The sequence below is a fragment of the Chlorocebus sabaeus genome, chromosome 22, assembly GCF_047675955.1.
Source record: "Chlorocebus sabaeus isolate Y175 chromosome 22, mChlSab1.0.hap1, whole genome shotgun sequence".
NCBI classification, from domain to species: domain Eukaryota; kingdom Metazoa; phylum Chordata; class Mammalia; order Primates; family Cercopithecidae; genus Chlorocebus; species Chlorocebus sabaeus.
In genome coordinates this window covers 81878332-81892347 of record NC_132925.1, presented here as the reverse complement: position 1 = coordinate 81892347, position 14016 = coordinate 81878332, and the positions used below count along the sequence as shown (strand labels likewise).

General features: G+C 39.5%; 1 protein-coding gene across 33 annotated transcripts in view; it reads left to right on the top strand.

Moving 5' to 3' along the window:
- The window catches only part of SLMAP (sarcolemma associated protein), a 177168-nt gene that overhangs the window by 145279 nt on the left and 17873 nt on the right, over positions 1–14016 (top strand). For 22 of the 33 annotated variants that reach the window (XM_007984761.3, XM_038003745.2, XM_007984753.3 and 19 more), the window contains 2 exons: positions 9215–9337; positions 10404–10478. In XM_007984761.3, coding sequence (XP_007982952.2) covers positions 9215–9337; positions 10404–10478 — 198 coding nt within the window. The remainder of the gene's footprint in view (positions 1–9214; positions 9338–10403; positions 10479–14016) is intronic. The other 11 variants (XM_038003753.2, XM_038003754.2, XM_007984762.3 and 8 more) reach the window with 1 other exon arrangement.

Sequence of the window (14016 nt, the reverse complement as noted above, 5' to 3'; positions counted from 1 at the left end):
AAATTGAATGAAAGAGTATGCATGGACCACACTTACCATGGTGTTGGGAACATAAAATGTTAACCACCATAATGAAGACACTGATCATGATGATGATGGTGACTGATAAAAGCAGTCCTATCTGTTGAAGGACTCTGAGTAACTCCATATTAATTGAATAAGATTGTGGAGTTTTAAAATTATTTCCCACGGTATTTAGGAAGAAGGATTTGTTTGTGATGGATTTTTTCTACTTAGTAATGCATTTATTTGTCACTTGCCAGATAATCAGGAAAAAAATATTTTTAATCCATGAGTACCACCAAACAGTATCTATAAAAGTACTCACCATATAGCCTGGGAAGTCAGACTCAAGGAAGGGGGGAAGATGTAGGAAGAAGACTGGAAAATACAAGATGCATGGGGAGTGGGGAGCCTGTGTGCAGATGCTGTTAGTAATTGCTTCAGGTGCCATTGATGAAGATGGGTCAGAGTTTCCCTAATCTTGCTTTACGTTAAGGTAAAAGAACTTCTAAAACTTTTCTTTACATTTCTGTATGATTGCCAACTTTTTTGTTAATGAAGTAGGATCTTTATAAATACCTGCTGAAACATTTTGTGGCTTGATTTTATTTTTATGAATTTTTTTACTTATTTTATTTTGTTTTGTTTTTAGAAACGGGATCTTGCTAAGTTGCTCAGGTTGGTCTTGTACTTCTGAGCTCAAGCGTTCCTCTCACCTCAGCCTCCCATCTCAGCCTCCCAAGTAGCTGGGACTACAGGCATGCACCACCCTACCCTACTTGTTTACTCTTTCACTTTGTTTCTTTCTCTCTCAGCTTGATTTTAAGAACAGACTGTTAAGTCAGTCAGTGATTGGATGTAAAGAAAAATCACCTAGGTAGAAGGAGGCATATTTTAGAAGCGTCTCCATGAGATAATTATCATAGCTCTTTATGGTCATTATTGTTTTTCTTTTGTAAAGTTTCTCTTGTAAGAGTTTTACAGGCCGGGCGCGGTGGCTCAAACCTGTAATCCCAGCACTTTGGGAGGCCGAGACGGGCGGATCACAAGGTCAGGAGATCGAGACCATCCTGGCTAACATGGTGAAACCCTGTCTCTACTAAAAAATACAAAAAAATAGCCGGGCGAGGTGGCGGGCGCCTGTAGTCCCAGCTACTCGGGAGGCTGAGGCAGGAGAATGGCGTAAACCCGGGAGGCGGAGCTTGCAGTGAGCTGAGATCCGGCCACTGCACTCCAGCCTGGGCGACAGAGCGAGACTCTGTCTCAAAAAAAAAAAAAAAGAGTTTTACAGATTCTTAAAAATGATGTATCAGTGGTACTTTTTAGAAACATTTATGTTATGCTTGATTATGTGTGGTTATGGTTTGTATCTGTATAATTAGGTTCAATAGACTGACATAATTTTCTCTTAAAAGTATAAATTACTAGAGCACAGTGTTGACCTTTAGAGCTATATAAAGAAGCTACGTATAAGTAGCCTCTTTATTTTCCTCATTCAAACTCTGTGCCTGACATCCTGAACCATTATTTTCAAGTTTTTTTTCCCCTTTTTACAAAATAGCCAATCTTTTTATTTAGAATTATTGTGTATGACTTGTCACATTAGTCAGCTAGGACAAGGAAAATAATAATAAACATTCATTGTGAGATAAAATGATGATAGCAGTAGTACCTTTTCCCTGATATAGTAATCATTTCTATCTATTTATGTTACTTTTAAATGAGAAATAAGTTGATCAAGCCATGTTTTCTGTATGCTTGAAACCGTCTCTCATGAAACATTTTTTAAAAATTGGAATTCACTTCAAATCATGTCTGTTGCAAATTTGCTCTATTTGGGGAACGTTGCCAGGGACTGCAGTGGTTTTAAAGTCTAATAAGACTGTCGGGCCGGACATGGTGGCTCATGCCTGTATTCCCAACACTTTGGGAGGCTGAGGCAGCCTGATCACTTGAGCCCAGGAGTTTGAGGCCAGCCTGGGCAACATGGCAAAACCCCATCTCTACAAAAATTAGCCAGGCATGGTGGTGCATGCCTATAGTCTCAGCCACTCAGAAGGCTGAGGTGGGAGGATCACTTGAGCCCAGAAGGCAGAGGTTGCAGTCAGCCCAGATCGTGCCACTACACTCTAGCCTCAGTGACAGAGCAAGACTCTCAAAAACAAAAGCAAAAATCTGTCCTTGGGATTTAAGGAATTTTAAGTCAAATTAGTGATAGTACATTTTTTAAAACTTTGTATTTTCCTTATGCCTCAACTTCCCCACAAACAGGCTGTGAACACTCTGCCCTGGCAACCAGATGCACCAGTATGATAAGGCTGTTCCCTGCCACAAGTTCCCTTTATATCCTTCCCTGACAGTGGCCTGGTGAAATTTAACGAAATCACCTCATCCTTTTTGTTTGTGTATCCTGACCCCCAATACAAGCATTTGCCTACAGGTCCTCACTCTATCAATTATACCTGTTTGGCTGAGCCCATTCTTTGCCCTCCTCCCATATGGTTCCCTGCATGGTGTACCTTGCCTTCCTCTCTAGGACCTTTGAGTATAATAAATCCTTTAATTTCATTTGCCTCTCCAAGTATAATTCCCACAGCTATACTGGAGTGATCCTCAAGGACCCCACAGGGAAACTTACTCCCTCCCGCATTTACCACACAGAGAGGTATAGCTGATAAGCTAATTATTGGTGGTTGTTGCCATCAGGAGTCAAAGAAAAGAGAATGTCCAGGGTTTTTTGTTTGTTTGTTTGTTTGTTTGTTTTGGAGGATGGGGAAGAAAGGCATTTTGAGTTTCATGGGACAAGAGTCATTTGAGATGACTGTATAAATAGTGTGTCTTACCTTGTATATTCAGTGATTAAAAAAAAAAAAAACAAAAAAACTAAACCTAAATCTGATCAAGACTCTCACTTCAATTGCCAATTTGCAGGACATACAAAGAACTAGGGACGTATCCTGAATGATGTGATGGGGATACAACCAGCAAAATCCAGAATGTGGAAGATTCTATAGGACACACAACCCAGTTTCTTTAGTAATTAAATTAGAAGGGGAAAAAAAGGAAAGGGGATGGGGGAAATCCTATAAATTAAAAGAGATTTAAGAGATATGTCGGCCGGGCGTGGTGGTGGCTCACCCCTGTAATCCTAGCATTTTGGGAGGCCAAGGTGGGCGGATCACTTGAGGTCAGGAGTTTGAAACCAGCTTGGCCATCATGATGAAACCCTGTCTCTACAAACAATGTTAAAAAGTTAGCTGGGCATGGTGTCGCACACCTGTAATCCCAGCTACTTGGGAGGCTGAGGCAGGAAAATCGCTTGAACCCGAGAGGCAGAGGTTGCAGTGAGCCGACGACATGCCACCACACTCCAGCCTGGGTGACACAGTGAGACTCCATCTCAAAAAAAAAAAAAAAAGAAAAAGAGATGTCAACTAAATACAATGTATGAACCTTGTATGAATCTTCATTCGAATAATTCAACTGTAAAATAAATTTGGGACAATGGAAAATTTTAATACTGACTGGATATCAAACAATTAAGAAATTGCTCATTTTTTTCCAGTGTGATCATAGTATTATAGATATTCTTTCTTTTTGGTCTTGTCTTAAAGATTTTTTAGATTTTTTTATATTTACATCTATAAAATATTTTTAAATGGGTAGGATTACAAGAAGAGTAGATAAAAATACCTTAGAAAAAGGAAATATTAAAAATCACAAGCTAGATCATATGGGTTTGGTTTGAGGATTGATAGGTATAATTAAAGTTTGTTCACATAATCCTTTGAGTGTTTTATAAGATAGAGTGATCATTATAACAATTCAGTGGCTTCTGAGCACAGCAATGATATGATCAGATCCGTATTTTGGGGAGGTTTATTGAATGAACTGAAGTAGATGGAGGCTACAAGTAAGGCAGTCAAGAGGCTTAATCATTTGAGAGTCTGAACTAGGGTAATTACTGTGGCAGTTTCAGGTAAGAAAACTCACTTGGGGCCCTGTTATTCTTACCTTTTATCTCTCCCTTGGTAATCTTATCTAGAATCCATTGACCTGAGACACTAAATATGGGAGAGAGATGGAAGTCAGCTATAACCCCAGCATTTGACCCTGACTGAGTGAAAATTAAGAAATATTTATTTCTGGAAGAAAAAGTGTCCTGGTGGTGGCTGTGATGGTTTTAATTTGGCACATGCTAAACAGGAAGAGTGACCATGGGTTTGCCTGGGACCATTTATGCCTATTGTCCCAGCATAATTATCAAAAGTGCTCTCTCTCATATTCAAAGCTGTCCCGGTTTTATATGGTCACCCTAGGAACTGGAGATGCAGCTGGATGTGCAGAACAGAAACTAGAACCAACAAGTCATTTTCATTTATTTCTCAGATGTTTTATTGACCTGAGAGATATCTATAGGCTATAGACAGAAGGTAGGAACCAGGTTTGGAAATTCTCTGCACAGGTGTGAACAGTGGTAGCAGAGGGACTTACTAGTGAAAGAAAAGAACAATGGGGAAAGTAAAAGATCCGGCTGTTGAGAAGGAACCTGGCAGTTCAGAAAGAGTGGCAAAGGAGTAAGAATTGACAATAAGAGGCTGCTACCTTAGACTATTTGACATGGCCACACATATCCACAATGGAAAGATGATCTTCCTGCATTGTGAAGGTTGTTCTCATCAACCAAGCCTTCAATGACTAGACATTCTGAAGGGAAGAGTGATGGTGATGGAAAGAGGACACATCCACTTGCCAGGTCACTTCTATCAGTTGATGACATGCCATATGTTATGGCTAGATCAGCTTTCCACAAGCATGCACATGCAAAATAGAACTTGGGAAAAAAATCTTTGATTTGGCCTTTTACCAGGTGGATCAGTGTCAAAGTTTAGCTGAGCAAAGGTCAGAGTTTAAATTGAATCTCCAGTCACTGTTTTGAAGATATTTGGTGACACCAAATTTAATTTAGGATATGATGTAGGTAGGTAGTCTGTCAGTTCATTTATTGTGTGAATTTACAGGATTTAGCCTTAGTCTGAGAAAAAACTGGGCCCTGGCCTAGACTATTCACCAGGCAGTTCTAAAGATATACAATTTATGTTAAGGAAAAAACAGATTCTGTTAATCTTTACAACTTACATTACTCCTAAATAACATTTATTTCCATGTGACTTGCATGTCTAAATAAAATGAATTTGGCTTAATAAGGCTTTCATTTATATTCATCTAAACACTTTTCCACCAGTATTCATCACAAGACTCCCCAAGGTTGTGAAACAGATTGATATAGAAACTCCATTTCTAGGACAAAAACAAGGCACCATGAGAATGGACCCAAGCCACAATAAACTAATAATGCATTTTCCCACACAACCATATAAAATGCAATGAGCCCTTGATCAGCCTTTGCACAAAAAGAATTGCTCATTAAATCTTTGATTTTTTAAAAAAATGGTACTCGGTTTTCTAGAAAGAGGATCTGCACACTATTCGATTAGTTTGAATATAGTCAGATTATTATGTCTGTGTTTATTAAGCTTAATTTGTAAAGATTTTTGGTCAGTGTCTCCACTTCTGTGATCAAACACTGTGTTCAAGACCAGCCTGGGCAACACAGTGAGACCCTGACTCTACCAAAAAACTACAAATCTTAGCCAGGCACAGTGATGCATGCCTGTAGTCCGAGCCATTCTTGAGGCTGAGGTGTGAGAATTGCTTGAGCCCAGGAGGTAGAGCCTGCAGTGAGCAGACATTGTGACACTGCGCTCCAGCCTGGCCAACAGCAGACTCCATCTTGAAACAAAAGAAAACAAAACGAAGAATCAGTTGCAGACATGATGGCCTTTATGCTTAAATACCTCAGTATACATTTCTTATTTATCTTATGTAATCACCATACAATTCTCAAAATTAAGAAATTAACATGGGTACATTACTATTCTCGAATCCAAATACCTGTTCACATTTTGACAGTTGTCTCAGTAATGTTCTTTATGACATGGCCCAGCATGGTAGCTCATACCTATAATCCTAGCACTTTGGGAGGCCGAGGATCTCTTAAGCCCAGAAGTTCGAGTTTATCTTCCAGGAGACATTGGCAATATCTGGAGACATTTTAGTTGTTGTGACCTGGGATGTGGGGTGGGATAGAGGGGGGTACTGACTCTAGTGAATAGAGACCAGGAAAACTACTAAACATCCTACAATTAATAGGGTAGTCCCACAGCAGAGAATTTATTCAGCTCTGGTGCAACACAGCAAGACCCCATCTCTACAAAAAATTAAAAATTTTGCTGGGCATGGTGGCACATGCCTGTGGTCCTAGCTACTCAGGGAGGCTGAGGAAGGGGGATAGCTTGAGCCCAGGAGGTCAAGTTGTGACTGCAGTGAACTGTGATGGCACCACTGCACTCTAGCCTGGGCAACAGAGCAACACCCTGTCTCAAAAAAAGAGAAACCAGGATCTAAATGTTTGGTGTCCCCACAGCTACTGGTGTATAATTGCTTCTAGGCTCACTCAGTGGACAGACTTAAGAAGTGTGTGTGTGTTTTTGTGTGTGTATGCAGTTGTACACATATCTATATTTATTTCTATATATTTCTCCAAATCTATTCGAGTTTTCATACCCTACACCAGAGGATTAATCCTTTTTTTTTTTTTTTTTTTGATACAGAGTCTCACTCTGTCGTCCAGGCTGGAGTGCAGTGGTGTGATCTTAGCTCACTGCAGCCTCAGCCTCCTGGGTTCAAGCGATTCTCCTGTCTCAGCCTCCCGAGTAGCTGGGACTACAGGTGTGCATCACCAAACCCAGTTAATTTTCATATTTTTAGTAGAGATAGGGTTTTACCATGTTGCCTAGGCTGGTTTTGAACTCTTAACCTCAAGAGATCTGCCTGCCTTGGCCTCCCAAAGTACTGGGATTACAGGTGTGAGCAACTGTGCCTGGCCCAGAGGATTAATTCTATCTTACCTATTTTCATATCTGTAATTCTCTTCTTCAACAGTGAGAAAAGTGGCTGCATTTATCTATAATGTATTTATTTGAACCTTTTTACAATACACAGAAAGTTGTTTCAGAATTAATAGCCAGTGCTTTTGTAGAAAAGAAACCTGTGTATGAATTTTTTTTGATTATCAAATTATTAACATATAGCAATAGTCCTCAACACAGGACATTTTACCTCCCAGGAGACATTTGACAATATCTGACCAGGAAAACTACTAAACATCCTACAATTCATAGGGTAGTCCCACAGCAAAGAGTTTATTCAGCCCAAAATGTCAGTAGCACTGAGGTTGAAAAACTTGATCACAGAGCAAGAAAAATATCCACTCAAGGAATTAATGTCGATGTTTTTGTCAAACTACTTGAATGTAAGGTGCAGGCATCATGATGCTTCTCTCCTAAATACTCCCTAAAAAAAAAAAAAAAAAAAAAAAAAAAGAGCATTTTCCTATATAATGACAAATCCAGAAACAGGGGCCAGGACCTTTGCAGACTCCAGTAGATAGTGTCGAAAGAGCTGTGAGAGAAGTTTTGTAGCTAATGCAACAGTGTCTATGCCACTGGAAAAATCTCTCTCTGTACATACACCTTCCCTGGCCAAAAGACCTTTTGAAGGAAGAATTGATAGGTTGACTAGAGTAGATGAACCCAGAATCAAATTTTTTTCTTTCTTTTTTTTTTTTCTGGAGACACAGTCGCTCTCTGTCACCCAGGCTGGAGTGTAGTGGCGCGATCTTGGCTCACTGCTATCTCTGCCTCCCAGGTTCAAGTGATTCTCATGCCTCAGCCTCCCTACTAGCTGGGATTACAGGCGCACACCACCACGCCCAACTGATTTTTAGTATTTTTCCTAGAGACGGGGTTTTGCCATGTTGCCCAGGCTGGTCTCAAACTCCTGACCTCAAGTGATCCGCCTGCCTCAGCCTCCCAGAGTGCTAGGATTACAGGCATGAACCGCTGCTAGGCCAGAATACAATTTTTCTAGAGAGAAAAATAGGATATAATCTATAAATATGAATTTCCAAAACCTATTGTAATTGTATTGTGAAAGTTATTCTTAGCTCTTTTTTGATGGATTGAAGTTCTTATGCTGAGGTACTTATAAACCAAGGTGATACTTACATATCACTAGAAGAATATGGCTTACCTGATGATATATTTATTTCAGGCAGAGTTCAGTAGCAGAAGATTTTAATACAATTAAAAAGGAGCAGAGTGATTGGAGAGGAAGGAGGTTAGGGGAAGGGGCATATTTGAAATAGAATGCTGGATTTAATTTATTTCAGTAAAACCACTTAGGTTACATCATTTAATATATTCAGCAGATTTTTGTTGTTATTGTTGGGGTTTTTTTGTTTTTGTTTTTTTGAGATGAAGTCTTGCTCTGTTGCCCAGGCTGGAGTGCAGGGGCACGATCTCGGCTCACTGCAACCTCCGCCTCCTGGGTTCAAGCAATTCTTCTGCCTCAGCCTCCCAAGTAGCTGGGACTACTGGCGCCTGCCAACACACCAGGCTAATTTTTTGTATTTTTAGTAGAAATGGGGTTTCACCGTATTAGCCAGGATGGTCTCAATCTCCTGACCTCGTGATCTGCCCGCCTCGACCTCCCAAAGTGCTGGGATTACAGGCGTGAGCCACACCACGCCCAGCCCAGACATTGTTATATGTGTGTGTTGGGGAAATGGTGATGACAAAGTAAGCTCAGTAGAGCTTTCAGCCTAGTTTTTATTTTGTGTTCCACAACTAGGGTAATTGTGCTAAAATTTAGCTGTTTCTTGAAGAAAAGTTTCTTGTTGTTTTCCATATCCAGTTAAGTTCCAAGTGAAATTTTTCTGACTGGTATCAAGAAATTTCAAAATTGATGAAGAATAGCATTTTGCTCATCTCACTGAATTTCAAGTCTTAATAAGCAATGAGTTATAATCTATCACTGTCATTATGTTTATGCTAAAATTGTGAATATATAATTTATGTTAATGTATGTTTTATAGTGCCATCACCATGATTACTAATATATGTAACTGTATTTGTATTTTTTCCCAATTACTAAAATGCTTACTGTAATTTGCTTCCAAGTTTTATTTAACTCAGTTGTTCTGTGTTGTTTATGCATGTGCAAACATGAAAGAGATTACCAGTCTTTTATTTTAGAGATTATAGTGTGATACTAACTCTTGCTTTTAAAATAAACATGTTTTTGTCAGATGACTTGCAGGGTGCGCAGTCAGAAATTGAGGCAAAGCAAGAAATACAGCATCTTCGAAAGGAATTGATCGAAGCCCAGGAGCTAGCTAGAACAAGTAAACAAAAATGCTTTGAACTTCAAGGTGAGATCAAGATTACTTTGGTTCTTTAGGGATGTGTGGAGGCAGCACGATATAATTGGATGGCCCCAAACTTGGAGTCCAGAGGCATGTTCTAGATTCACAACTTTATGAGATATGTGATCTTGGTATATTTACTTGACCTCTCTAAACTTGTGTTTCAGGTCAGTAAAATGAGGGGAGTTACAGTTGCTCTACCTTCACACTGTTGATGTGAAAATCAAGTAAGATCTTTACTAACTGAAAGATCTTAATAGTTAATTGCATATTAAGTACAACAGAAGGAAAACTCAAATTTCTAAATTTTCGTTACGCCTAATGTTAGCTAATGTCCTAGCCACGTTCTTTTCTGGTAGCTCACTTATCTGTAGGTCATAAGCCAGTGGAGTCTGTGCAGTTCCCTAGAGCTTACATTTCTGTACCATTCACAGTAACTACCTGGTTGCAGACAATTAGTATCTCAAAGAGTCTTAAAATGAGAAAGGGAATGACCTATGGAGTCCTTATGCTCTCCAAGATGGCTTTCCTGCCCAGTAGGAAGATTTACGTCCCAGGACGGAACTAGGAACTTCTTGTTACTACTTCTTTCCTTTCCTGCTTCTCAAAGAAATTAGAATTGGTATTCACTTAACTTGAACCTTTTGGAGGATCCAGGCTAATATATTAAATTACAATGAAAAAATATTTAGTTAACAGCAATTATTTAGTTTAGTGTTTACTATGTGCTTGACAGTAAATATGAGAATTTTAAGTCTTTTTAAAAAATTAAATTCAAAAATGCCGATTAACAATTATCAAGACTGTTTCTCATGTTAAGAAAAGCACATACTCTCTTGGTGATACCAGGTCCAGAAAACTCCACTACTCAGTTGAATAGATTTATTACTTACTACAGTCCTGTGCTCCTAAAATCTTTAAACTAACTGCTAATGCTGCTAATACTGCCTAACTTTTGTTTCTTTCAATAATCTTTTAGGAGAGAGTTTTAAAAGAAATTTTCAGCTGCTCAACTCTGGGTACTTTCATTAATTCACAAAACTATTAATAGATACTGTGTTTTTACTTTTAGCTCTTTTGGAAGAAGAAAGAAAAGCCTATCAAAATCAAGTTGAGGAATCCACTAAACAAATACAGGTTCTTCAAGGTACGGAAGACCCCAAAGCTCTTTGAGATTGTTATTGTGTGTGTGTTTTTAGTGATTCAAAAGGAACGGAGGCCAGGCGCAGTGGCTCATGCCTGTAATCCCAGCATTTGGGAGGCCGAGAAGGGTAGATCACCTGAGGTCAGGAATTCGAGAGCATCGTGGCCAACATGCTGACCCCCTGTCTCTACTAAAAATACAAAAATTAGCTGGGCATGGTGGTGCATGCCTGTAATCTCAGCTACTTGGGAGACTGAGGCAGGAGAATCGCTTAAACCTGGGGTGGAGGTTTCAGTGAGCTGAGATTGCACCACTGCACTCTAGCCTGGGTGACACAGCAAGACTCTAGCTCAGGAAAAAAAAAAAATGGAATAGGAAGTAAGAAGGCAGAGAGTCCCCATTTTTCTTTTTTTCTTTTTTTTTCTTGAGACGGAGTCTCGCTCTGTCGCCCAGGCTGGAGTGCAGTGGCTGGATCTCAGCTCACTGCAAGCTCCGCCTCCCGGGTTTACGCCATTCTCCTGCCTCAGCCTCCTGAGTAGCTGGGACTACAGGCGCCCGCCACCTCGCCCGGCTAGTTTTTTGTATTTTTTAGTAGAGACGGGGTTTCACCATGTTAGCCAGGATGGTCTCGATCTCCTGACCTTGTGATCCGCCCATCTCGGCCTCCCAAAGTGCTGGGATTACAGGCTTGAGCCACCGCGCCCGGCCGAGAGTCCCCATTTTTCATGGCTTTGATTCTCTAGAACCTCACATTTCAACACGGCTCTTGGTGGAGCTTGCTTTATTTATTTATTTATTTATTTATTTATTTATTTATTTATGAATGAATGAATGAATGAATGAATGAATGAATGAATGAGACAGTTTCGCTCCTGTTGCCCAGGCTGGAGTGCAATGGCACGAACTCAGCTCACCACAACCTCCGCCTCCCAGGTTCAAGCAGTTCTCCTGCCTCAGCCTCCTGGGGTTACAGACATGCACCACCATGCCTAGCTGATTTTGTATTTTTAGTAGAGAGGGGGTTTCTCCATGTTGGTCAGACTGGTCTCAAACTCCCAACCTCAGGTGATCCGCCCATCTCGGCCTCGCAAAGTGCTGGGATTACAGGTGTGAGCCACTGCGCCTGGCCTATTTATTTATTAAGAAAATTCAAGGGAAGATTGTCCAGTACTCCCGTATTAGACACTTAGAATGGAAAAAGCAGAGGGGAAGATTTGCAGTTGGTAAGACTGTCACTTTCTGGGTTATGTTGTGAGTTCCTACAGAGGGCCTTTGGATGGGAAATCTGTTTGAGCTACTCTGTGCATCAGCACTTTGAGCTAGCTGGTATGTGTATATATTGATGGCTGGTGTAGATATACTGACATCTGATGCTCAGAACACACTTGTATTGCAAGAAAATTTTTGTTTGTTTGTTTGTTTTTTGAGACGTAGTCTTGCTCTGTTGCCCAGGCTGGAGTGCAATGGTGCGATCTCGGCTCACTGCAACTTCCGCCTCCTGGGTTCAAGTGATTCTCCTGCCTCCAGAGCAGCTGGGACTACAGGTGCACGCCACTACACCCAGCTAATTTTTGTATTTTTAGTAGAGATGGGGTTTCACCATATTGGCCAGGCTGGTCTCAAACTCCTAACCTTGTGATCCACCCACCTCAGCCTCCCAAAGTGCTGAGATTACAGGCGTGGGCCACCACGCCCAGCCTCAAAAACAATTATATATCACATGGAATAGGATAATAGTCTCTGCACTGATTTTCTTTGATAATGGCTGTTCTTTTTATCACCATTTTGCTGTTTCTTTGTCTGAGCTATTGCAGGGTCATTACAGAAATTTCCAGAAAAACCCCTGCCTGTCGAGTGTTTACTTCAAGCTGGAGCTCCTGGTATATTATGAGGAGATTGTATGATACCCCAGGAGAGGTCTTCCTTTCCCATGCCATTATAAAATTCCTAAAGTAAAATTAATTTGCTTTCTTGTCAAAGAAGGAGCCAATGTTGTTTTAAAATTTTAGCTTGAGAGATAGGTGGGGAAGAAATTAAATAGACAAGTAATCACTATTAAGAAGAGAAAGGAGAGTCGTTGTATGAGTCCCAAGATACTTGTCCAAAAATATTTCAGAGAAAAACTAGTCTTTGGGGTCTTATTTTTTTAGTGGAACTTTTGAGTTATTTAAAATTAGAATTTTATTTTGGTCAAATTAGGATTTCTAGGGTATGTCATATATGTTTTTAAATTGAAAGCTCTTAAAACTCCTATTGTAGTTTAATGTTATTATCCATTAATTTACATAAATCTGATTTGATTCTCTATTTTCATCCTAGACTGTGTAGGGGCAATTTTTCCTAAAGGTTCTGTGACATAGTGCTGCCTTTTGTTTTAAACCTGTCTTGCCCAGGCATCATTGAGTGCCCCCTAGTGCCAGCATGTGTATTTCACGACTATATCAACAAATCATGATCATCTTCTCTGGCCACTGTGCCCTTTCAGATTCCAAACTTGTTACCTCTCAATTCTTCCTACAAATTTAGAAAGTCTAATATCTTAATGTTTACTTACGTAGCAACCTCCCTTTCTCCCACCCCTAAATCCTCTTATAATTAATTATTTTCCTTTGGAACTTTTTAAATCTATAATTTCCTTATAATATGGTAACCAAGATTAATTTTCTTGTTCTGCACCAAGTTTGATTTTATACAAATGGTTTCCAGTTTGGGTCATGAGCACAAAACCAGGTATTTTAAAAATATATATAACCCTTCAGTGAGGCAGTATTAATTTTATTAACTCATTAATTCAACCAATAATTCTTGATTGTTTACAGCTGTGAGCAAAACAAATGCCCTACATGAGGTATACGGTTCAGTAGAAAAGTTAAACAATAAGCAAATTAATAGAGACTATGATGTCCAATAAGGACTTCAAAGGAAAATAAATCAGAGTAAAGAGCCAGAGAATGACAGTGAGCTGTTTTTCAGATGAGTCATCAGAAAAGGCCTCTTTAAAGAATTGACATTTGAACAGAAAAATGAATCAAGAGCATCAACTGTTTATTGCTTACCATTTGACCAATCTATTCTACACATAGGATTCACCCTAAAAAAAAATAAAAATAAAAATAAGTATATAGTGTTTAAACACTGAACAGCCTAAAATGTCAAAAATAAAGGGTTGGGCAAGTAAGTTACATATACTATAACTATTTTGTGTTGAAAGAGTTTCATCAACAGAAGAATAGGCAACACTGAATATATTTTGATCACTCCCTGTTTAATGTTTGTATATGTGTATAAATGCATAGGAAAAAATCTAGAAGGAATGTCAGAAGTAATTTTCTGTGTGTTGGGGAGATAAAGATCACTTTGGGTTTTTTTCCTCTTTGCTATCTGTATTTTGACACTTTCTGCATCAAACGTGGATTGTTTATACACTTTAATCAAAAGCAGCAGCTCTGATAACCCAGGCTATGCATTAGGTACAATCCTGTATGGATTATTATTTTATTCCTAATCCTAATGGGCCAAGAAAATGATGGATATACTTTTG